Here is a 27,157-nt window from a genome sequence, read left to right on the forward strand (position 1 = left end):
CGATTCATTTCTTACCTTAAGGCCAGGACGATCATCTTTAAGTGTTATCTCTATCATCTAGTTCAGTTTAAGGATTCAAGCTCTGAAACACCAACTCTAGAGTCAGTCCAGTAGTTAATGAGTTCCCAGAAGTGTTTTCACAAGATCTTCCCAAAGTTCCTCCCGAAAGGGAAATCGACTTTGGAATTGATCTCCTTCCAGATACCCAACCTATTTTTATTCCTCCTTACAGAATGGCTCCAGCTGAGCTTAAGGAATTGAAAGAGCAATTGAAAGACCTTCTAGATAAGGGCTTCATCAAACCTAGTATTTCCCCATGGGGTGCACCAGTGTTGTTCGTGAAGAAGAAAGATGGTTCTCTCAGCATGTGCATTGACTATACACAGTTGAACAAAGTCACAATCAAGAATAAGTACCCTATCCCCTGGATTAATGACTTGTTTGACCAACTTCAGGGTGCTAGTCATTTCTCAAAGACAGACCTCGAACCCGATTGTCATCAGCTCAAAGTCAAAGATAGTTACATTCCAAAAACAGCCTTCAGAACTCGATATGGGCATTATGAATTTGTAGTTATGTCATTTGGACTAACCAATGCTCTTGCACCTTTCATGGATTTGATGAACAGGGTGTTTAAGCAATACTTGGACTTGTTCGTTTTCGTCTTTATTGATGATATCCTCATTTACTCTAGGAATGAAGATGAATATGTGAGTCATTTGAGGACTGTCCTGCAAACTCTCAAAGATCGCCAATTCTTCGCTAAGTTTAGCAAATGCGAGTTTTGATTGCAATTTGTTGGTTTCCTTGGGTATACTGCAGCTTGCTAAGGAATCCGAGTGGATTCTCAGAAAATAGAACCAGTGAAACAATGGCCCAAACCTACCTCTCCTACAAATATCAAAAGTTTCTTGGGTCTAGCGCGTTACTATAGAAGTTTCGTGGAGGGATTTTCATCCATTGACTAAGTTGACTTAGAAAAAGGTTAAGTTTTAGTGGTCAGATGATTGTGAGAAAAGCTTCGCAAAACTGAAAACAAGGTTGACTACAACTCTTGTTTTGACTCTACCAGAGGGTTCAAACATTTATGTTATCTATTGTGATGCATCTAGAGTCGTCCTAGGTTGTGTGTTGATGCAGCGAGGTAAGGTTATAGTTTATGCTTCCAGACAGCTTAAGGTGCATGAGAAGAACTATCCAACTCATGACCTCGAGCTTGCAGGAGTGGTGTTTGCACTTAAGATTTAAAGACACTACTTATATGGTGTTCACGTAGATGTGTTCACTGACCATAAGAGCCTTCACTATGTGTTCACCCAGAAAGAGTTGAATCTTCACAAGAGGAGATGGCTCGAGTTCCTCAAGGATTACAATTTGAGTGTGCATTACAATTCGGGTAAGGCCAATATAGTAGTAGATGCTCTTAGTAGGCTATCTATGGGTAGTGTAGAACATGTTGAGGAAGAAAGAAAGGAACTAGCAAAAGATGTTCACACGCTTGCTCGCTTGGGAGTTGGCCTTATGAGCATATCAGATGGTGGTGTAACAGTTTTGAATGGGTCAAATCTTCATTGGTAGTGGAGGTTAAGGAAACGCAAGATAGTGATCCAATATTGCTTCAACTAAAGGGTGCAGTCCATCAACAGAGAGTTGAGATTTTCTCCCAAGGGGGAAATGGTGTGCTTCGTTATTAGGGTCGATTATGTGTTCCTAAGGTGGGTGAGTTGAGACAGCAGATTCTCAAAGAATCCAATAATTCCAGATATTCTATTCATCCAGGCGCTACTAAGATGTACCGTGATCTGCGGGAAGTCTTTTGGTGGAATGGAATGAAGAGGGATATAGCAGATTTTGTGGCTAAGTGCCCAAATTGCCAGGAAGTGAAACTGGAACATCAGAAACCAGGAGGTATAACTCAAGAGATCAACATTCCTAATTGCAAATGGGAAGGGATCAACATGGACTTTATTACGAGGTTACCCCATACTCACAGACAACATGACTCCATTTGGGTAATTGTTGATAGAGTTACTAAGTCTGCGCGCATTTTGGCAGTTCAGACTACAAATTCGGGGGAGGACTATGCCAAGATTTACATTAATGAAATAGTCAGGTTGCATGGGGTTCCCTTGTCTATCAACATAGATAGAGGTCCTCAGTTTACCTCTCATTTCTGGAAGTCATTTCAGAAAGGTCTTGGTACTAAAGCTAATCTTAGCACAACATTTCATCCACAGACGGATGGTCAGGCAGAATGTACCATTCAGACCTTAGAGGAAATGTTGAGAGCGTGTGTGATCGATTTCAAGGATAATTGGGATGATCACCTTCCTCCTATAGAGTTTGCCTACATAAATAGCTACCATTCCAGCACTCAGATGGGCCCTTATGAGGCACTGTATGGGTGTAGATGTAGATATCCAGTTGGTTGGTTTCAAGTAGGTGAAGCAGCCTTGATAGGGCCAGATTCAGTTCATGATGTTATGGAGAAAGTGCAACTCTTTAGAGATAGACTTAAGACATCCCATAGTCGACAGAAGTCCTATGCAGATGTAAGGAGTGGGGAATGAGAGTTCCAAATTGATGATTGGGTTTTCCTAAAGTTTCACCTATGAAGGGGGTGATGAGATTTGGCAAGAAAGGGAAGCTCATTCCTAGATATGTAGGCCCTTACAAGATCTTGAAAAGAGTTGGAAAAGTGGCTTATGAGTTAGAGTTGCCAACAAAACTAGCAGCAGTGCATCCAGTTTTTCACATTTCATTGTTGAAGAAGTGTGTGGGTGATCCAGCATCAATTGTACATTTAGAGAGTGTGACTGTGAAGAATAGTCTTACTTATGAAGAGGTATCAATTGAAATCCTTGATCGTCCGGTTCAAAGGTTGAGAAACAGAGAAGTCAATTTAGTTAAGGTTTGGTGGAGGAGACAATTTGTAGAGGGAGCTACTTGGGAAGAAGAAGCAGCCATGAAGGCCAAGTATCCTCACCTCTTTCCTTTCGATTCCATTCCCGCTTGAGGTTATAGTTCCTCTTCATATTTCCAGTCATTCATACGTATATTCAATCTTAGTATCATGTTACTTCTGTTGTCCTTGCATTTTTAGTGTATTTGCATGTTCTTGGAACTTAGTTCAGTCAGAAATCAGTTTCCAGTTTTTAGTGGTAGGGTTTGCAGCTCTTTCCCTCCATGTTTCGCTAGTTTAGTCTTCATTCGAGGACAAATGTTCCCAGGGGGAGATAATGTTACACCCTGTATTCTAGAACTACCAAAATGTTGATTTCAGAAGTTGCAGGTGCCACCGACTGGCACCATCCACGGACCGTAGGGTGACCCACGGTCCGTTCTGGTAGTCCATGGGTCACCACCTGCGACCCTCCCCAGAATCAGCCCAAAAACTATTCTAAGTGTCGACCCATGGCTGGACCCATGGATCATAGGTCAGACCACAGACCGTGGTCCTGGTCCGTGGATTGAGGACCCAGAATCAGTCTAGAACTCCCTAGAATATTCTCTTAAGTACAAACCTATGCCAGGACCTACGGACCCTAGGTCAGACCACGATCCGTGGTCCAGGGCCGTAGGTCGGACCCCAGCTTTTCAATCTTAGATGTCGAACGATGGTTGACCAGCATAGACCGTCGGTCCATCCACGGTCCGTGGGTCTGGTCCGTCAGCGACCTTGACAGCTTTTAAGTCAGATTCATTTGGTCTTTTCCTTATGCATTAGACTCCTAAACTACGTCTTTTAATCCCTAAACTACGTAGTTTTGGTCAGTTTTAGCCTAGTAAACTAATTAGAACCTACCTTAGTCTCTTCATTCTCAAAATAATCGATCAAAACAGAGAAATAGAGGAAAAGAAGTCGACCAACCCTAGTTCCAAGAACGCAACAGGTTTTCATCAGTCTATCCCTGAAATTGAAAGATTTTTCCATGGAATTCTTCACGCGGTATGTGGGATTTTACTAGTGGATTCCTTTCGCCCATAAGGTCCCTAGAATTCAGTCAGATTCTTGATTCCCTTAACATTATCTAGACCTAGGGTTTCTAGAATTTCAGAAGATCAGTATAATTTAGTTACTGTGACGTTCCTAATCAGATTATCATGATTTTAGTATGTTTTAGTACAAATTCCTTCATAAATTCAGAACCCTAGCTATGTAGTTCTTTTAGTTCATGAATTGCACATGCTAGGTCAATTTATTCAGTTATACATGCTCTAGTTATAAATGTTTCATTATCAGTACATAAATGTTGCACTTTCAGTTAAGCTGTCAGTATTTCAGCTATCCAGAATTACAGCATTTCAGTTATGAATTGTTAAATTACATAATCAGTTGGGAGTAGACTTAATACCGAGTGGACTAGGGTCAGTCACCGCAAGTCCAGAACTTTGTTCTCCGTAGGTTATAAGTCCCCTCTGTGGGCCACATTTTAGTGATCACACCAGTCATGCCTTTATACCTCTTGCAGGGTATATTGGGTCCTCTCGATCAGGGGTATACATCGGACTCCACATTTAGCTTATATGATTTTATATCGGTTAGTAGTGGCTCCCACAGTTCAGTCAGATTCTATTGCATTGACTATGTTACCAGTACAGTCAGTATTCAGTCTCAGCATGTTATAAACTTGGTCATTGCATTCAGTTAGTTCATGTTCAGCATTGTCAGTATCCTTATCATGTTCAGATTATATCATTGCTTTATTGCTTTGTTCAATTATGTTATTATTCAGCTTTACTCTATTATGCATGCTCAGAACCTTTCAAGTACAGACGCATACTCTACGCTACATCTTCTCGTGATGTAGGTTCAGGTCCTCAGTTTCCAGATCACGCCTAGATCGGTTCCCAATCTTCAGTTTAGCAGCATCAGTGGAAAGTCATATTTCTTCGAGGATGAGTGACATGATTATCTTCCTTTGCTTTTTGTTCTAGTTTCAGTTTTTCTATATCTAGCTGGGGGATCTCCCAACATTACTAGTCAGTTAGAGGCTAATTTCAGACATAGATAGTTTCAGCTTTTAGTTTTGAGTTTCATCTTTAGTTGTTATTGAACTCTTCTCATATTGGCTATTCAAATAGTATAATGGGTATTTCCCATCATTTCAGTTTAACTCACGATTTAGCTTCCGCATAGTATATTTTATTCAGTAATCTCTTAGTATGCTTATGATACACTAGTAGGGTTAGTTTGGGGTCACTCGTGATCCTAGGTCCCGTGTCCGCGTCCTGGGGGTAGTTTCGGGGTGTGACAGTGGTCAACTGGACTAGGTCTACATTTGTAACATCTCACAACTAGAAAGAACTAGAAATAAGTTTAAAATCTGGAAATAGTCATTTTTGGAAAGTATAAGGAAATCTAGAAAATTTTAAGTAAGTTAAAGTGAGTTTTTGGTCAACTTCAAATGACCATAACTCCTAGATCAGGATGATTTAGGTGTATTATCAGATATGGTTGGAAATATCTTGGAATGACCTTTCCAACGCTATCGAGTTTGCGCGATTCCGAGTTTGTATGAGTAAGTTATGCCCTTTGGAAGTTGGGCTGTTAGATTAAGGAAAGTCTAATCCGGGTTTTGGAAGGGTAAACTAGTCTTTTCCTTACCTAATTTGCCTATTTCGTTTTTAGGAATTAATTGGGGTAAAACAAGACTTTATTCAGTTTAGAAAATTAGAATTTACGCTAGGGTTTGGAGAGGAGAAGAAAGAAGAGAAAAGAGGAGAGAAATCAAGAAATCGCCAAGAACGTTCAAGCTTTGCGAGTGGAATTCGTCGTGAGGTGATCCCTACAAGGTATGTGAGATCACATAATGTTGGGTTAGTTCACCCACACGCCAAACTTGTTTCAATCCAGCAAAATTGGAGTTGTTTGAATGTTAAGAAAGTGAAGTTCTTGAAGACCATTGTTGAATTCTTGTTGGTTGATTGTTGATTGCCTAGTGTTGATTTGATTCGTGTTTCCGGGTTACTTTTCGATTTAAATCTATTGGGTATTGAGGGTACTAATGATCCTAAGTGTTTGGGGAAAGAACTATGGATGTTTAGAAGGTTTAGAGATGAAAAACGAAAGAGGAAAAGTCAGAATTTTCTGGAGAAAAGGGTGGGGCGTCGAGCCAGCCAGTGCGCCCCAAAAGAGTCTATGAAGTTTAACCCTGGGGCACCGCGCCAGACAGTGCGCCCCAACTTGTCCTCTGAAGTTTGGTGCCTGGCGCCAAGGACACCAGTTCACCCCATTCTTCCCTCATCTTTTCGCACTAGTTTCTAAGTGATGTACCTATATTTCCTAGTTGATTCTAACACTCTAAGGTACATCTAAACATCATGAAATCATCCATAAACATGAGATCATGAACCTTGAATCTATAATCCAATTCAAGGAAAGTTAAGATCAAAGTCAAAGAAGTCAAGAGTCAAGTCTAGAAGTTAAGAAGCAAGTCAAAGCAAAGTTTCTTAAAGTTTTCAAGAGTCTTTAACATTGTTTTAAATTCATTTTAAGACTCAAGTATTCAAGTTAAGCAAAGAGTAAAGAGTTGAGTTCATTTCTCAAAAAGCTATTAGGGAACTAAGTATTCCCAAAGAAGTTTATAAATGTTTTCAAATTTGAGCAAGAAAAGGGAACATTGATTCCAAGAGAGCCTTGGGGCTAAGCTGTGAGTAATTATCTCAAACTAAAGAAAGAGTTATGTTTTTAAACATATGAACTAAGTATATTTTTGGGAGTTGTATTGACCACCGATATGGGGATGCGAGATCATATTAACTCAAGCCTCCATCAACCATGTAGACATCATGCGTATTCATGGGTCATACTTTTTAGATGATCACATAAGTTAAGCTAGTGGATCCACTAAGTTAAGTAGGTTCTATATGACGGCAAAGTATAGGACCGTTCTGGCAGCGTGTTAAAAGACGTTGTATCACCACTTCGGCTCATAGTGGTGGTTGTCGGTTAGAGAAACTCCAATTTAAACTATATTACTTTGTATATGAGTAAAGTTGAGTTTGTTACTGCATTTTCTTTAATGAACTAAGTTGCTTTTACTGTTTTATAAAGATTTTCATTTAATGCATGTGTTTCATTGCTTTATTCTGAGTTAAGTTTATTCATGAGTTGAGAAGAGCCAAGGTAAGTGTTTTCTTCAGATTCCTTTCAAGCCTATATCTTGTTTTAGCATTCCAACTCACATACTAGTACATTCAATGTACTGATGTCAGTTGGCCTGCATCTTCTTATGATGCAGATGCAGGTAACCAGGATCAGCATCCAGCGCCTTGTTGATCCAGCTTGAGCATTCAAAGTTTGGTTGTGAGCCTCTTGGCACTCCGAAGGACTCCTTTATTTGCTTTCTAATCTTTCAGATGTTAGGAAGATCGGGAGTCCTGTCCCGACATCCCTCTTTGTTTTAGAGGCTTCGTAGACAATTAGTAGTTAGACGTCTTTACATTATCATTTCATATGTTAAGACTTGAGATGCCATTTTGGCCGGGTTGAATGTTGACCATTAAACATTCTGAGTTATTTAATTAAAGTTATTTGAGTAAGTTCATTTGATTATAGTAAAATGTTTAGAGTCTTTCGATGAGTCAGTAAGCCAGGCCAAGGGTTCGCTTGGGGCCAGCAATGGTCTTCGAGTGCCGGCCACGTCCATGGTGTAGGCTCGGGGTGTGACTACATTGACCCTTCTTTGCGAACATAAGGGTCCCACGGAGATGGAAAAAATTTCATTGGAGGTCGTCTCGATAAAAGTGGGTCCCACACTCAAAATTTCATTTAGCCATTAAGCCACAAGGTAAGTCAAAATGAGTGTGAAAGCCTCGGGACCCAAAATTAAAGGCCCACTTAGATCAAACTTGACTCTCCAGAGCTAACAAGAAAAGCAAAATTCCATTCTGAGGTCGTTTACTTGAAGTATTGACCGTAGTCGACCGTTCAAACTTCTAAAGTTCCAAAATAAAGAAACTTATATAAAAACCAAAGGAAGGTCGGGTGACTGAACTGCTAGTCCAGCAACTCATAAATGACTTGGGATCACTATAGAAATACTATAGATTAATGTTATATCAAATGTATAAAATTGTCCTTTAATCTTGTGGCCTTAAATATGTCACGTGGAAAGCTGAAATTAAAATGTTACCTAAAAAGGAAAGAGGACATTCTTTTTTAAACAAATTAAAAAGGAAAAGAGATCATTTTTTTGAAACAGAGGGAGTAATATTTTTTAGGGTTACTCTACTAATACGTTTGGTTGTTGCTCCTAAAAAACTAACGAGAAACTGTGTCGATTTGGTTAACATGAAACAAGGAAATATATGAAGACAAATTAATTTTGGAATGTACTTTCATTTTCAACCCTTCTATTCCAATTTCATTCTGATTTCTACAAAAAATTATACTATCAAAAATTGTAAAGAGACATTAGACAAACTCAACCTCAAAAATTGATTTCATTGGGACCTTAAGGATTTGTGGTTATAATAGTGTGACCCAAGCGGCAGGGCATTTTCTATGTTGACAATGAAAAAGTCACAGACATACACACAAAAAAAGGTTGATATAATTCCCTCAAAGATATATATATATATATATACAAACATTATGTTAGTAATGCTCAAATAAGTTTTTTAAACACATGTGCAGATTTCTATAAACCTACCTATAAACTAGAAAAAATATGGGTTAGAGATTTAAATATTAGGATAGACTTTGTTTTAGGCTTAGATTTCTTACTACATAGTAACGGAAGTTGTCTCCTCACTAGAGATGGAGTAATATTTTCTAAAAATATGACTCAAACCTCCATAACAACAGAACCAGTTCCTACAAAATCAAGGTATGTTAAGAATACTGATAATACAAATACATCAAAATGTAATAAAGGAAAAGAATGTAATTGTACTAAATTACATGTTAGTACAGAAGAGGAGGACATTAAAGAAATTGAATTATTAGAATTAAGTTTATCTGATATACAAATAGAGAAAAACTATAATTTAATAGAAATAAATACTGAACTTTATAATTTTAAGAAAGGATTACAACATATAGGAGTTATAAAAAACCAGAAAGACCTAGACGAAGTAATTTCTATCTTAGATAAACTAGAAATAATTGGAGAAAGACCCCTGAAGCACTGGGAAGCCAATCATATAACCTGCAGACTTGATATTATTAACCCAGAATATACGGTTAAAACTGCTTCAATAGAATCCACGAATGAAGACCTGAGGGAATTTGAAGATCAAATAAAAGAATTATTGAATCTAGGGGTAATAAGAAGGTCAACTTCAAAACATAGGTCAGCCGCTTTTATGGTAAGAAATCACAATGAAATACTAAGAGGAAAAGCTAGGATGGTAATAAACTATAAAAGACTTAATGACAATACTAGAATGGATGGATATAAATTGCCAGACAAATCAGAACTAATAAATCGAATACAAGGAAGAAAAATTTTTAGTAAGTTTGACTGTAAGTCCGGATATTGGCAAGTCAAAATGCATGAAGATAGCATAGAATGGACAGCCTTTACCTGTCCAGAAGGACATTTCGAATGGTTGGTAATGCCCTTCGGTTTAAAAACAGCCCCTCCAATTTTTCAAAGAAAGATGGATAATATATTTAGAGACTATAAAAACTTTATTTTAGTTTATGTAGACGATATTTTAGTTTTTAGTAATAATACAAATGAACATCTAGGACATTTGCAAACGGTATTTAAACTATTCGTAGACAATGGAATTATAATTAGCAAAAAGAAAATGGAATTATGTAAGACTCTTATAAAATTCCTAGGGGTAGAAATTGGAAATGGAAAGATAAAACTACAACCCCATATAGCAAAAAAGGTTCTAGATATGCCTGATAAATTAGACAATACTAAAGACTTGCAAAAAATTTTAGGAATACTAAATTATGCACGGAGTTTCATCAAAGATCTAGGGAAAGTAGCAGGACCCCTATACTCTAAAACAGGAAGTCATGGACAAAAGACTTTTAATGTAGAAGACATAAAACTAGTACAAAAACTCAAACAAATGGTTAAAGATATACCAGATTTAGCCCTCCCACTAGAAACAGATTACCCAATAGTAGAAACAGACGGAAGCCTCGAAGGGTGGGGAGCAGTTTTGAAAACAAAAAACAATAAATATGGAGATAAAAAAGAAGAAAAAATTTGCGCTTATCACAGCGGAAAATACAAAGAAAAGGGAAATATGAGTAGCATAGATGCAGAAATTTTGGCAGTTATATACGGATTAAATAGTTTTAAGTTATACATTATTAATAAACAAGAAATTCTGGTAAGAACGGATTGCGAGGCTATTGTAAAATTTCACCAAAAAATAGAGGGAAAAAATAGTAGTAAAAGAAGATGGTTAAATTTTTTAGACGCTACATCAATATACAATATATCTTTAGAGCATATAAAGGGGAAAGATAATTCTTTAGCAGATCAACTAAGCAGACTTATGAAAACTAACTGTTTGTTTTCAGCATGAGTACAGATAAAGACGGAGCATCTAGTTCAAATTCAAGTGGGCAAAAAGACAAAGACTTGTTGCAGACTCTCTTAGGAAATACTTCATTTCAACCACAAACAAGACAAAATACAACGAGCATGGAAAGAATATATTTTGGAAAACAAAATTTAATCTTCTATCCTCCATCCAATCTAAGTTTCAGGGTGAAGCCAGAAACGAAGATAGATAGACCTCAAAGATGCTTAATAGACAACCTATGGATAGCATACAACAAGATTCCTCGAGACAACAGTTATTTCGTGTCCGTAGTAAATTCATTAAGCCATTATTTTACAGACAAAAATGAAGACAAAAAATTCAGATTTTATGTAGTAATTCAAGGAAAATTACAGGGCGTGTTCCAGACATGGATAGAAGTAGTAGATTCAATTAAAGACTTCCCTACCCCACTCTTTAAGGGATTCAATGATTTGAATGAAGCACTAGACTATGCTAGAGGAACTCTCGGGCCTAATTATTTCATCAGTCCAGCTTTGAGACAAATTTCAAGACCGTCTTTGCAATACAATATTCAGAAAGACACAAACAGAATCATTTTCTGCGATCATTGTTCCTCAATGACGGAAGGATTCAAAAGGCTAAACCAGACAATCGAAAGACTAGAAACAGAAAAAGGGAAAATGACACAACATATCCACTCATTACAAGAGAGGATAAGATTTTTACTTGGAAATACCGATCAAAATAAGAGTTCTCCATCTCCCCACAAAATGGATGAGACGGGTGTACATTCCCCAACGAATGTAGAAAAAGCTATTGTACCAGCTAAAGGTACAGCTAGTCCCGTTCAAACGGTAGCGGGTAAAGACTCATCAAATCTGTTGATGGTTGACACTTTACCAAAAAGTGTAAGAATTCTGCCGGCAAGCTTCAATACAATGGCAGAGACAAGTAAAAGGACAAAAGGATTCCTCCAAAAAAGAAAAAAAAATAAAAGAATAGAAAAAATAATAAAAAGTTCCATTTACAAATTTCTCACAGAAAAGACTAAAGAAGTACAAGAAAAAATCATACGAGAAAATCCAAAGCCAGATCCAGCAAATTCTGACCACGAGAGTAGCAGTGACGAAAATAATTTATCAGACCAGTTTAATCAACATTATGATCCAAATGACGACAATGATTCAGGGATGAGTTTTGATTCTGTAACACTACACAACCTGGATACCTAGAGAAATACGTAGCAATAACATCAACACAAGAAGACAAACAAATAGGTAAGCAGTGACATCACAAGCCTTCATCAACTACAAGATTCCACTACAAGACTCCACTACAAGTCCATTATGATAAAGAAACTCCACTACATGTCCACTACTCCACTATCACAAGAAGACAAAAGAAGGACACCACTCCACTATCACAAGAAGACAAAGAAGGACACTCAATTTCAACAAAGGTTTCACAAAGCCATGTGACGATGGGGCCCAAAGAGCACCCGGCAGGTGAAGAAAGTTTTTAGAAATTGAAATCCGAATTTCAAATCCGGATGGACTTCTATAAATAGAACCATATTACAAGAAAAGAGACAGAGCGAAGTGCAGAGCAGAGAGCAAAAGCTTAAATATTTCTAAGTAATAGTTTACATATTCCCCTTCCCTTTCAAAATAAAAAGTGAGTAAGTGTTTGTTGTGTTTGTACAAAGAGTGTGAGTGTTTATTTTCCTACAAGTACCTGCAAGGTCACTTCGGGGACTCCCGAAAGGGAAACCTCATTCCGACCATTATCATGTAAGTAGTTATCTGTTTTCTAGATCCTAGTAATCTTCTCCCTAAGTGTATGTACTATGTTATTATTGTGTATGTTATTATGTGTGTATATATGATATGATGTTCATATTATTATGATATGCTATTATGATTTTCGTTAACATGTTCACTCTTTGATTTATTCTTAGTAAATGGTTAGTTCTCTATCCTCTTAGTAACCCCGATGGATTAACCTGTAAATACCTAGGGATGTTGAAAGTCCGCCATGGTCAGAAAACCAAAAGGACTGTGAATCCCAGGGTGTGGTTAAAGAAGCAGGTGCTAAGAAAATGGGTAAAGAAAAGAGATGAAAGGAGTAAGGTAAAGAGATGAACAGTGAAAAAAAAAAAAGAAAGTAATTTTGGGAGAAATTACATGGATTCAGCAACAAAAAACTACTAATACTAGATAACGGAACAGGAAGAGGGAGTACTGAGTAGGATTTTACAACAAATTTTACAACCGCAGCTTACATCATCTTGACAGAAGCTATCCTCTTTGTTTAAATCTAAATTCTTACTCTTATTATTTTACATCTTATTATTAATTTAAACGTATTTAATTTAAACGTATTATATTAGTATTTAATTTAAACGTATTATATTGGTATCATATATATATATATATATATAAAGCCATAAAAAAATAGCTTTAAGGCCAAAATTAATAGAAAATATATATATACTTCCTGAATTGTAATCGAAATCTCATTGACACAATTTATCTTTATTACCCACCCCTACCCCTAAACTTTGTTTTTTCTATATTTCTACCTTATATGCTGACATGGAACCATAACTCAATACAATTAGTTGTGGTGATATACACACACCGCCATGTGTATAATGTGTATATATTTTTTTTCTTACTTTCTTTGCCTTATATTTGAAATTTTCTCAAGTACACCTAATTTTTATATTTATTTTGCCTTGTATTTAAAATTTTCTCAAACATACATATATTTTTTTCACGTTTTACTTCTTTCATTGTTTTCTCTCTTTTTTCAAAAATAAAATAAAATTGATTTTACTATTTCTTTTATTTTATTTGAATTTTGATTTCAAATTTAATTCCAAATATTTTGAATTTAAAATAAGTTAATTTTAAATGAATGAAAAATAAAATATAAAAAATAAATAAAGAACACTTTTAAATTTTTTTACCGTTAATTAATACTTCTAAATGACGGGTCTTCATATTTTATCGTTGTCCTTCTATTCCTCTAATGTTTATCAACAGGGTGTTAAAATAAAAAGTCAAACTTAAATGACTTTCAAATCAAAAAATAAAAAGTAAAAAAATGTCATTTTTTGGGTTTAACTTTTTAAAGTCATTTTAAATTATTTCTAACCTTGCCAAACACTTTCAAAAGCAAAAAATAATTTAAAAGTAAATTTGACAGACTTTTAAGTCAATCTAAATAAACTCTTAATCCAGTAATTATGCTAATAAGTAATAACATAAGAAATTTGAGACAAAAGGCTTTGATAATTTTAAACTTTTATTCTTTTAGCTAAATTACGATATACATATAAGCACCCCTCACTTCCAACCTGAAGGTTGCGAATTCGAGTTACCAAGAGAGCAAAAGGGGTGGAGCTTCTAGGGAGGATAAAAAAAAATTAAAAAAATATATATTTACATAATTATTCCTTTTTTTTGTTTTCCACCCGGTGTCCGGAGCCCACATTGGAATTCCGACTAAATTAGGATCGCGTTCTGCAGGGCCCATTCGGGGGTGGCGCTCCCAACAGAATTTTCTCCACACCCAGGGCTCGAATCCGAGACATCTGATTAAGAGTGAAGCACTTGAACTGATAGAAAATACAAATAAACGATAAAATCACAAAAGCGTATACCAAACACCACTATCATAAAAATGTAACAATTATTTTCGATAAATCATATAAAAGTTAAATCCAATTAGTAAAAGTAGCAAAATCAAGCTACTTAATTTTCATAAAATTCTTTATTTACATTAAATTTATTTCTTATCTTATTTAGCATGATTTATTGGGACACCCGGCCTATTCCTTTTATTTTTTATTTCTCATTTGATGTTTAGTATTCATATTAGTAAAATGCTTCCTAAAAAGGACGATTCCATATTTTAGAGGACTCTAATCCAAAATCTCAGATACAACTCCGCAGGGGCGGCTCGACAGTGTTAAAAAAAAGACATGTGCCTTAGGCCCCGAAATTTAAGGGGCCTCATTTTTAATAATAATAGGTTATAAGTTATTATTATTTTAACAAATATTGAATAGTATTTGTAGAAAAAGTAAATTTCCATGAAAAACTAAGGAATTATTAGAAGAAATTTGACATATTTGGAGTACTACATCTCATGAAAAATAATTTAAAATAAGAATGGCTATATTATCAATTGAAAACTAGAACAAATCAATTATATAAAAGTTATTAACAATTTAAGTTTAAGGCCCCGTTTGATTTTTGCTTTAGGCCATTAATATGTTTGAGCCGTCCCTGCAACTCCGTCGCAACGTTTTTTTTTTATTCTTATCCATAGCTACACCAATTTCAAGGACAAGAAAAACAAATGAAAGTTTTATTTCATTATTTTATTTTACAACGTAACGTATATATGAGAATATGCCCATAGCGGGAAAAGGACGCGGACCTCGAAAATCACCCATAACGTTACAATTTTTATGTTAACCACTCATAATACGCCACGTAAGTCTGAATACAGCTGTCACCCGCTTCACCAAAACCCGCAGACAAAACTTGAAAAGCAGTAAATACATACGTTGATTGGACCACGTGTACAGCAACTCCTGTAAAATCTAGTCGTTTGCCCTAACCACTTTTTCCTCTTTTTTCCCCACTTTCTATTTCCGCCATTGTAGTGTCCAAAAAGAAAAAAAATCAAGAAAAAGAAAGCATGGGGAAACTCATTTGCGAGTCAACAGCATCGTCGCCGGTGATTCCATGGTGGGATCCTACCTCTACTCCCTCATCTATCGACCTCATTGACCAATCATCGTCGGCGATCACCCCTGTCGCCGTCGTTGATACCTCTTCCTCGGAAAATGTTTCATCTTTAGAGGACCAGCAGAGAAAGCATTTGATAAAGATTCAGTCTAAGGGAGTGCTGTGGAAACATCCTCAGGATCAGAACGCTTCCATGGTTTTCCGGCTGAGCCACGGCGGAGAAGTCGAGGCAGACGGAAACTGTCTTTTTACGGCTTGTGGGAAATCAATGAGGGCGAAAACGGTGTCGTACGCGAGAGAACTGAGACGGCGGACAGTGCGGAGGTTCTTGAAAGATCTTGGATCAGAGAAAGAAGCGATTGAATCGGCGATTAAGCACATGTATTCTCCGGATCTGAAATCTGGTTGGGGTATTCATGTGGTTCAAGAGTTGAAGCTGTTAGCTAAGAAGGACGATAGAGAGGTTCTGGAATCGTCTATTTCCGAGCTTGTTCACCTCGGAATGCAGCGGTAATCTCCTATCCATTTCGCCTAATTATTCATTTTATGCATTAGGGATTGAGGCCTAATTATTGTTATTTGTTAGATCTGGATGAGAAAGTTTAGATCTAGTTCATTCCGCTGACTATCATGCATTTTTCCATAGAGAATAGTTTTCTTTGAAGTAGGAATTGGTTTTATTTGCAATTCATTTGATACGAGGAAGAAAATCAAAGCTTTGTTTGCTAGGTTTTTAGCACTGCCCGGAAAAGATTTTCAGAACTTTGCTTTTTCTGGTATAGGTGAAGATGCTAGCAAGTGTAAAATTGATTGAGTCACTTTTAAAATTTTATTGGATATGGTTGTGTTTTTTGACAATATTTTTTTGACATTAAAGAGAATTGGCTGCTGAGTCTATATACAAAGAGAGATGCGTAGCTGTGGATGATGGCCCAAGTTGGGCCAAGTACATGTCAATTTCTGGTTCGCATGATGATGAATATGATATCATCACTTTGCAGTATACCGAGGAGGGTTTATTAACTGTAGATGAGAATATTGATGGTCATGCGGCTGCATTTGGAGACGATATAGCGATTGAGTGTCTTGCAACCGAGTTTAAAAGAGAGATCTTTGTGGTAAGAAACTGATCTTCTTCTTTTGCATGAACAATTGCTTGCTCTTGAATAATTGCCACCTGTATTACTTGTGAGTATGCACAATAAGGTTTCACAATCAGCGCATACATTCTCTGAAGGTGTAACAGTATGCAACGTATTATTTTTGTTTCTATTTCCAAATGGTGCTATTCAGGCTTTTCTCTATATAAAGCTGCATAATTTGATAAAAGACAATGTCATGAGAGCAATAAGCGATGACATCCATGAGAACAATACTAATGAAAGTAGGATGTTTAGGAAGATTATCTTGCTAGTGGATGTGCCCGTTCCCCATTCCTTTTTTCAATTTGTAACGGCAACATGTGTCTATTGATCAAGCGAGCTTATCTGTGTTCATAATAGCAATCCTCCTATTCTTTTCATATGTTTTTTTTTTTGTTTTTTTATAAATAAGAGATGATCCCCACCAAAGCATTTTGATAGATTGTGTGCAAGTTCTTTTCTCAACTCTTATGTTCCTTACTGTTTCTCAATTGTGTGATGTTGGATTGTTAACCAAACAATTTTTTTCCTAAAGCTTTTCTGTTGGTATATAATTATTAGGTGCAAGCACATGGATCCGACGCAATGGTTGATGAAGAAAATTGTGTCTTCTTTTTCCCACATCGTCCCAAATGTGAAATATGCGAACCTCATTTCTTCCTTTTCATGAAAGGAACAGGTACAGAAACTTTTTTCAATGAAAGATCCTACTGCTAATATTTTATGTTTTCCCATCTGAGATTGTACCTTGGCAATTGTAGGCTGGTGTGGTGCTGGGGCTGATCATTATGAGCCTCTTATTGCTTCTCCTTCGGCTTATGTTTCCCAGGAAAGGGTAGCATTGGTACTGTAGGTCATTAGTTGAGGTATTCTTGTGGTAAGAGAGGTAGTAGTTAGTTATTCAAAGAGAACTGTTTCTTCTCCCCTTAGGATATTTGGTTTTCAATTGGAAAGATGTTCCCGATTCTTTTCTAGGTTTAAGGAGGAAGATGTCCAATTGGGACATCAAATTTTTGTTGAGGGTATGTAGGATTTGGTGTATTTCGAAGTCCATCATCATCAGGCTTGGTTATATTTAGTTGTGTTGCCGGCTCGTTTTGTTGTGCATTTTTTTTAGGCTAGTTGTAGTTTGCTACTGGGGGTACTATATTCACTATTCTTTTGAGAGCTGGAATAGTACACTTATGTTGTTGTAACTGGGTGCTGAATTCCAATCTTAACAAGGAAATGGCTTCTCTTTTCATGTCGATTCCTGTTTTCTTTTCTTTCCTCTTCTTCGAGTTTTTGTTAATCTGATTTGAATACCATTAAGTATCTTACTAAATGGTATCTTACGTACCTCAATTCCCGACTTAGAACAATTATGTTCTTAACATTTCCGGTAAGCGTTAATCTACAAGAATGGTGAGTAATGCAATCATTACTAACAAGTAACAGCTCAATAACAAGCTAAAGATCATATATGCAACAAATCAAACTCTAAATGAGTGGCAATGGCAAGCCTTATACGACCCTGTAATCATTAGTGTTTTAGGATACGCTTCCATTTTGACTCTATTACAACATCATACAGTCACAAGGTCACCCAATACTCTTTAAGCTTGATGACACAGAACAACCCTTTAACTTCCTTGTACAAATATCAAAACTTGAAGTCATGGCTTTCGAGTTGTTATTAAAAACATGATTAGAATGCCCTATAAGCTCATAGAAGAGTTCAGGACTTACCAAACCTTAAAAAATTATTCACTTAAGGTGGTGATTGGCAAGAATTTGTGGTGTGCGGTCGGCCGGAGATCGAAGTCAATGGGACTCTCGCAGTGAAAACTCCAGCGATTCACGGAGACGAAGAGAAAAATGACGATAAGTCTTCAGAGATGAGACACCAACAATCCATCGTGGGGGACAATGACCAGTGATGAGTGGTCGACGTTTAGTGTCCAGCGATGAGTTGTAGAAGTCCAAAGAAGAGGAGAGCGATAAGCAATAAATAGAGTTGTCAAAAAGGGCCGCCCCAAGCCTCGCGGGCCAAGGAATTTGAAGGGCTAGGGCGGGTCGGCCCTTCATTTGGAAGGGCCTGAAAATGCTCAAGTCAACTCAACCCTAGAAGGGTGGAGGGATGGAGCGGCTAGCCCTTCTTTTTTTCTTTTCAAACTTATAATTCTATAACATCAAGAAAATGAGAAGATTTTCAAATCAAATATGGCAAACAATGGTGTTGTTTCAATAACACTAGCAAAAAATCTAGTGTAATTAGCATGTATCTCGCATACCATATACGCGAGCGAGAAAAGAGAGTGACAAGTAAGATGGGAGGGAGGCGAGAGCACGAGATTTGTCTATGTATCATATAAACATGCGAATCTACTTGGATAGAGTGTATCTAGAACAAATTAACCTAATTTTGAGTCCATATTTTCCGAGATACATGTATCTGGACGTACCAAAATCTGGTAAGATTCATAATATTACAACACAACGTGTATTTAAGTAATTAGATGATATACTAGTGAGATTATTGTAAGTTACCCTTAAATAAAAAGTTTGGGCCCATGGACCGACCTCGGCCTAGCCCAGATCAAGCCTCAAGGGCAAGGGCTTATATGGGTTGGGCTTATAAGCCCTAGTTTTAAATGGGCTTAAAAATCCTATCTCAATCCTACCCCAATAACGAGTTGGGTTGGGCCGGCCCCATGGGCTAAGCCCGTTTTGACAGCTCTAGTGATAAAGAAAACTTATTCCACTAAGGTGTGTTTGGTATGAAGAAAATGTTTTCTTGAAAAATAAGTGAATTTCTAACTTATTTTCTAATGTTTGATTGGTAAGTAGAAAAAGTTTAGTTGTGAATGAAAAACATTTTCTAGAAAATATCTTTTATTTTTGGCTTAAGACTAGAAAATGCTCTTTAGAAAAATAATTTATGACCCGAAATCAACCCCAATATTTGATCTAGGACTCGACAGTGACACTCGAACTAGAACACGACCTCGATGACCGTTCCAAAATCTAACCTTGAGATCTGACCCAGACTTTCGACCATGAAATAGTTTTCAAAAATAAGTCTTGGTGGCATGAATGCTTTATGCATTGAAGAGTAAGACTTAAGGGATGCTTTCGAATAAAGTGTCAATATGTTTGATGAACTATGTTGCTTCTGATTGAAGTACTCTTATATGAAAGATGATCATGATTGAGATGCTTCGATTAATGTCTTTATGAATAAGTTGTGAAGTCATGATAATGTAAAGGGCTACTCTCAAGTATAATGCATTAATTCTGTTGGGGAGTTGTACTTAGCACTAAGTGGACTAACGGTGATTATCCATGTCCCATAAACTACGTGCCACTGTAGGATAGGCCAAGTGTTCATGAATGTAAGGAGAATAGAGGCGAGTACCCATAACTTTGAATGCTTGAGGTCTTCAGAGGGACTAGTGGCGAGTACCCAAGTCTTGAAGTTATGAAAATGATCTTTTACGCCCTGATAAGATATTTAGGGTCCTCTTCGATGAGGTAATACATTGAGCAACGTGATTAGTTCTCATGGTTATATGTCAGTTAATGGTCTCTCCCACACATTTAAATGGAACTATTTAAACCTACGACATGATTTCTAATAGCCTTGCATTGACCTTTTTCTTATGATATATGAAACTAACTAATAAAGATTTGATATTGTTTACTTGGTCATGCATCGTCATGTTTTGAAAATTATTATGATTTATGCTCCCATTTTTATGCATGTTCCTCATATTCAGTATATTCAAAATACTGATGCATATTGTGCATGTATTGTTTTATAATATAAGGTTTGACGTTTCTCCATTCGGTTGTGGTTAGATTGAATCTTTCAGCGGTGCTTGCTAGTGGTGAGTCCTCATGGTTTGAGGACTGGATCACCTTCTATCAGTTTATTGCTTTATGTCATTTTAGTTTTCAAACTTATTCGTTTGTCCTAACCACATCTATATAGTAAAGGCTTAAGTTAGACTTAGTATAGCTTCCGCTTTACAAGTTTTGTATTAAGAATTCTCTTATGATGAAATGTTATGATTTAGACTTCTTTATCTTTATGATCTATTTCATATTATATGTCTTTATCTTACATCATTACTTATGTCAAGTGGCTTGTTTAGGGTCTTTTGGGATCCTATTCGTCATGTCACGTTTAGGGTATACTTTGGATTGTGACAATTGATATCATTAAGGCTGATATCATTAATGATATATATATATCATTAACATTTCATGTTCGCACCTTACTCATTAGTCAATATATACAAAGTATATATATATATATTGTTGTGGTATCATTAGGGTTTCTTGTTCACACCCTACTAATTAGTCAGTGATATTATAAGAGTATAAATATATTGTTGTGGTATCATAAAGGTTTCTTGTTACTCACTAGTTAATGATACTACAAGAGTGTATATATATATATGTGTGTGTGTGTGTGTGTGTGTGTGTGTGTGTGTGTGGTATCATTAAAGTTTCTTGTTCAGAAATTACTCATTAGTCAATGATACTATAAGAGTATATATGTATATATTTGTGGTATCATTAAGGTTTTTTGTTCACACCCCTACTCATAAGTCAATGATACTATAAGAGTATATATATATATATATATATATATATATATATATATATATATATATATATATATATATGGTATCATTAAGATTTCTTGATCACACTCTACTCATTAGTCAATGATATTGTACAAGTATATATATATTGTTGCGGTAAAGTTTCTTGTTCAGAAATTACTCATTAATCAGTGATACTATATGAGTATTTATATATATATATATAAGATTTCATGTTCAGAATTACTCATTAGACATTGATATTATAAGAGTATATATATTTATTTTTGTCATATCATCAAGATTTCTCATTAACACTCTACTCAGTAGTCAATGATACTTTACAAGTATGTATACATATATATTGTTGTGGTATCATTAAAGTGTCGTGTTCAAATCCTACTCATTAGTCAACCAATTTTCATTCGATGGAACTACAATTATGTATGGGAAAATTAGCAATTAAGTCATAATATCTAACATAATTAGTTAAAATAACGACACTTTAAAATATTTATTTAAAATGGCAGAATGACAATATTTTTATAAAATATTATGTATTCAGATTTTAGTATTTAAAATTAATTTTATTTATGGAAAGAATCCTATATTGGATCAAATTATATATTAATAACCGTTTAAAGAAAAAAAATTAAACCAATACACATTAACCTTTTTTCAACTCCATTCACGTTTCTTTCCCACTTTTCACGTTTCTTCCCCACCTTTCACGTTTCAAGTTTATCTTTCTTCAAGGTGCTAAATTGTTGTTCATCAAGAAATCTTATTTATTGTTAAATGAAATCTATTTATTAATTCAAGCAGATTTCTCGATTGGCGAGGTAATTTCCATTATCCATTTTGATTTACTTTGATTTGATGTTTAAATCACCGATTCTATATATTACGGATTTCCAGTCGAATTTTTCAATTTTTATGTGATTTTGTTTAGTTATTCATCAAATAGTTATGATTTTCAATTTTTTCAATTTGTTTTGTGATTTTCTTTTAATTTTCAGATTTTGGAGAATCTAGAAATTCATATGTATGTTTATTTTGTTTGATATTTAATACATTATAATTTTTGATAATTTTGAAATTCAAATTATCAAAAATTTTGTTTTCATATTTGAGATTTAGTAGATTGTAGTAACTACATTAGCACACATACATCATATATTGTTTGATTTTTTTATACATTCATATTTAATAATTTTGAATTTTGCTTATAGGGTTACTAATGCACAAGTGAATACGGATTCAGATTCGGTTTTGATGGAAAATAATCGGAAAAAAGAACATAGTAGATGAAGAAGAAGAAGAAAGACAAAGTCAAATAAGAAGGTTACAAAATTGTATTCATACCACAATTGTATTCATACTAATTTTTGTTTGTCAATTGTTTTTCTTTTACTCATCATTTGTATTTTTATTTTAAAATATTGTATTTATTTTTTAGTTTGTAGTAATTTAAATAGGTATATAATGTATTCGTCACAATTCTATATATTATGATTGAATACATAATTTATAGAATTGTGACGAATACATTATAAGAAGGGAAATGAAAACTTATTGGTATTCATTTTTTCGTTTGAAATACAAAATCATATTGAAATACAACCTGATATTTGAAATACAAACTTAGTAAGACATATTTTGTATTTTATTTGGCTAAAGCAATATCATTTTATGAATACATAATATATAAAATTGTGCGACAAATACATCACAAGAAGGGGAATACAAAATTATTGGTATTCATTCTGCGTTTGATATACAAAATGATATTGAAATACAACCTGATATTTCAAATAAAAACTAAGCTAGAAAATACGTTCTGCACATTTAAAGTGAAATAATAATATAACAAAATTGGATATTGAAATATAAATACAATTTATTTTGAATAAACTTATTCTATGTATTATATATGTATTCATCGCAACTGTATTTTTCAATATCATTTCGATCTACAACTAATTTGTATTTATATTTTGGTATATACTACACAACTGCCTTTATTTTTGTACTAGAACTAGAATGCCAAAGAGTTGTATTCATCATAAATCAATACCAACATTTTTTGTATTTTAAATTAGTTATACATATCATTAGGTATTCGAATACATTTTGGATGAACACATATTCAAAGAAGTTCAAACATTTAAATATCCAAAACAGAGGGCATTAGAAATTTTCCAACACTTCCACTCATATAAGATATAAAATACAAACTACTGTTTTAAAAAAAAAATTGAAATTCTTAAGAACAAAGAAAAAAACGCTAGAAAGAAAAATGGCAACATATGCTCTTTCAAAAACGTAGCTGATGTTAAATTTTAAAAAAAAATTACCTTTTTTGAAATTTTTTGTTCCATGATTTTCTCTATTCAGTTATTAATTATTTGTATTCTTTCAAATTAATCAAAATAAAATAAATACATAACTCAATCCTTAACAAATTAAAATGTTGACATTTTAAATAAATAGTGAAACTATTGCTAAGGAGTCCCATTAAAAGCTAAAATATTGCTATTTTGAAAATTTTCCCATTATGTATTACCGTTACATCGCATCTAAGTAACAAGAGCAAATTCAGACAATTCAAATCAAAGATGTGCCCCATTAACATAATTTTGTATTTTTTTTTTTAAAAAAAAAAACCACACTAAATGTCAAGTGTAATTTTTGCAAACTCAAAATCACATAATTATGTATTTTTTCTTATTTATTTACTATTGTTGTCTAGTTATTTTTTTTATTAATATGAAAGTAGTTAGTTAATATTTTTATTTTTTGTATTCATTTTGTTTTTTTTTAAAGGAAAAAATATTTAAACAAAAAAATAATAATTAATCAACGATAAACTAACAAAAAAACAAAAAAGAAGAAAGAAACAAATAATAAAAATATTACCAAATGGTATCTCTAATAAAGGATAAAATGAAAATAAAATAGTAAATGAGAAAAGAACAAATGTAATGAACAAAAAGTAATTTATTTTAATTTCTTAAAAAGGTAAAAATATAGAAAGAGAAAAAAAAAGAAGAAGAAGATAAACTAATAAAAAAATAAAAAAATAATAAAAACGTTACCAAATGGTTCTCTGATAAAGTAATATGAAGAAAAGGATAAAAATAATAAATGGAAAAAGAAATAAAAGAGAAAACAAATAGTAACTAAGAAAAGAACAAAAGTGATTTATTTTATTTTCTTAAAAATGTAAAAATATAGAAAGAGAGATAACAAATTAAAAAGAAGATAAACTACCAAAAAATAGAAATAATAAAAATATATTACCAAATGGTATCTCTAATAAAGGATAAAATTTAAAAATAAAAATAAATGAGAAAAGAATAAAAGAAAAAATAAAAATAATAAATGAGAAATGACAAAAGAAATTATGATAGGACAAAATAATTAATAATACGACAAAAGGTTTGGGCTGAGGTAAATTAAATTGAGCCTAAATTTAAAGGGAAAATTATGCTGAATAACAAATATTTAGCATATATTAGGTATTATAGCTACAATTTAAGAAAATTGTAGTTCGCTGCTACAGTTTCTTCAATTTTTGTTATTTGCCTGATTTGTATAATTCACCTAATTTGTATAATTCGTCTGATTTGTACAAATTCAAAATTTGTATAATTCGGTTTCTGATTGTATAAATCCAGAATTTTGTATAATCTTACCATAACTATTTGTATACGGTTTATGTAAGAATCATAATAAATTATCTTGTTTGTATATTGACAAGTGAAATATACCAACAAAGTTCTTAAAAGATTCCTTAAATGTATAAGTAAAGAAATGCTATATACTTATCCTATTTGTATATTCGCATTCGAAATGTGAATATACAAATCGCAACCTGCATAGCAAATAGGTTTATAGGTACAGAGCGTAATTATTGAAATTATAGCTATAAAATCTTATTATATCTATTATGTTTGCTATTTTCTAAAATTTTCTCAAATTTAAAAAGATTGAGGAGAAATTAGGCCTAAATTTAAAGAAGGTTGGAAGGGAATTTGGGCTAAACTAAAAGAGGACATGAACTATAATTTATTTTGGACAAATAAGTATTTGCTGAATTAGTTTGAGTTAGATTATAAAATTATAATTATTTTATGTTTTGTAGCCCATTTATGTAAACTTTTCCTCTAAATTATATGACCAAACACTAATTTCTAAATTTTTTTCCAAATATATTTGTAGCCAAAAGCCCCAAGCCTTAAAAGAGTTCATTGTTGGCAAGGGAGGCAAACAAAGGCGGAGAAGGAATAAACTACAGAAAAGGCCAAAGATTCTGTGGTAGCTTTGTCGCTTCACTAAGAGCCAATTTCGATATACAACCTTGACTTGTTTGCTTCATAGTTGCAACAACCAGTTTTTCATGATACAATTTCCTTTTTATTGGGCCCTCTAATTTTCCAAATAACTAATTAACAACCCCTTATGTTTGCAATTTCTTAAAAAAGATTTAAAATATTCTTAAATTATGTGAAATTGAACAACAATGTTGTTAATTAAGAGTTTTGAGTAAAAAATCTCCCTCTAATTACCTAAAAGGTCAAGAAAGTCCTTTTTTCAAATAAATATATTCTTTTTTTTTCTTTTTAAATACATTCTTTTTTAATAATAATATTTTTATTAGAAAATGTATATCCTTCTTCAATTTGAAAAAGATTAAAAAATAAAAATATTTTCTATTTTATTATAAAAAATTTATTGTTATCTAAATGAATATTAATGATATGGTTTCTATGATCTAATGATCTTATATTATAACATATATTATCAGTTAAAAGGTACATAAAATTAATCTATTTTAATTTGATAAAATAAGATAAACAAGAAAACAAGAATAGAGTTAAACGTAATCTTTTTTTATTAAGGATATGATGTGTTTAAAAGAAAAAGAAACAATGAATTTACTCGGAAAAAGTGTTTTTGACCCATTTAGTAACAATATGGGAATTTCTAGATCAAACTATTATGGTAGGAACATTTTTGGACCAAATTATTAACAATAAAACATTTTCAGACTAAATTATTAAGACATGAGATTTTTTTTTAAATTTTATATGGTGGTTTAAAGACATTTTTTCATAAATTAGTTTTTTTAATAAGAAAAGAAAATTGATATTGCATACTACTTACGCTACATAATATGAAAATGGTACACACGTAAATGAAGTATAAAATTTAGATACTCTATCTCTGTCTAACTTTCAAATAAATAGAAAGGTTGCAGACAACGCTTGCATGGTCCAAGAATTGTTGCACTTTTTCAAAAAAAAAACTAAGGGTAGGAAAAACTTTATGATGCTTAAGACTAGGAGTGTCAAATGGGCGGGTTTAGTTGAAATTGAATATATTAAAATGGGTTGAGATAGAAATTGGGTTGGCTCTTGATCCGCCCAAATTTACTTTGGGCTCAAATGGGTTGGGTTCAAATGGGCTAAAAAATGAGTTGGGTCTTGACCCGTCCAATTTGATCCGATTAATCTCAATAATTTTAACATGGTGATATTTAACTTTTATAATTACAATTCGAATTTTCGCTCAAGATTTTTTTTTTTTTTAAAAGTAACAAATTGATAGATAAATCCTAAAAGATGTTAAATAGATAATAATTCATACCTTTAATATATGAATATATCTTAGTAAAGAGTTTAAAACGAGTTGAATTGGAGATTGAATTGGGCTCAATTGAGGATTTTCTTAAAATGGGTTAGGCTTGAATGAGTTGAAATTGAACCCAATTCAAATTATCTTGAACCCAACCCTTAAAATTCTGGGGCGGATTACCTATGTTTGGGTTCATTTTTGACACCCCTACTTAAGATCGATCTTGAAAAAGTTTTCGACCATGGTAGGCCTCCTACTTTAATATTGTGCTCAATACAGATAGTGGATTCAATATAGCCATGGATTTATCTATCATAGGAGGTGTCTTTAAGAATCGTATTGGTGATCGAATTCTAGAATTCACGGGACTTTGCTATAACTCTCAACCCTTAAAATCTGAAATTCGTGCACTCTTGATGAGCCTTACGTTGACCTAGTTAACATGTTGTACATAGTAATAGTGCATCAGCAACTGCTAGCTCGATTGTGGCTATAACATAGCTCCGATTATGACCTTGTAAGATTTTGTTATAAA

General features: G+C 33.8%; 1 protein-coding gene across 2 annotated transcripts in view; it reads left to right on the forward strand.

The window, feature by feature from the left end:
- The first annotated feature begins 15,182 nt into the window (after nt 1-15,182).
- Nucleotides 15,183-27,157, forward strand: part of LOC125831893 (uncharacterized) — a 360,286-nt gene continuing 348,311 nt past the window's right edge. The window contains exons 1-4 of one of the 2 annotated variants that reach the window (XM_049511023.1): nt 15,183-15,758; nt 16,126-16,366; nt 16,952-17,069; nt 17,152-17,256. In XM_049511023.1, the coding sequence (XP_049366980.1) occupies nt 15,199-15,758; nt 16,126-16,366; nt 16,952-17,069; nt 17,152-17,243 (1,011 nt within the window). In that variant the 5' untranslated portion in view covers nt 15,183-15,198 and the 3' untranslated portion in view covers nt 17,244-17,256. Of the gene's footprint in view, nt 15,759-16,125; nt 16,367-16,951; nt 17,070-17,151; nt 17,468-27,157 lie in introns of those variants that run through there. The other variant, XM_049511022.1, reaches the window with a different exon arrangement.

This window comes from Solanum verrucosum, unplaced genomic scaffold (genome assembly GCF_900185275.1).
Source record: "Solanum verrucosum unplaced genomic scaffold, falcon-dt-bn FXZP01000018.1, whole genome shotgun sequence".
Lineage (NCBI taxonomy): Eukaryota > Viridiplantae > Streptophyta > Magnoliopsida > Solanales > Solanaceae > Solanum > Solanum verrucosum.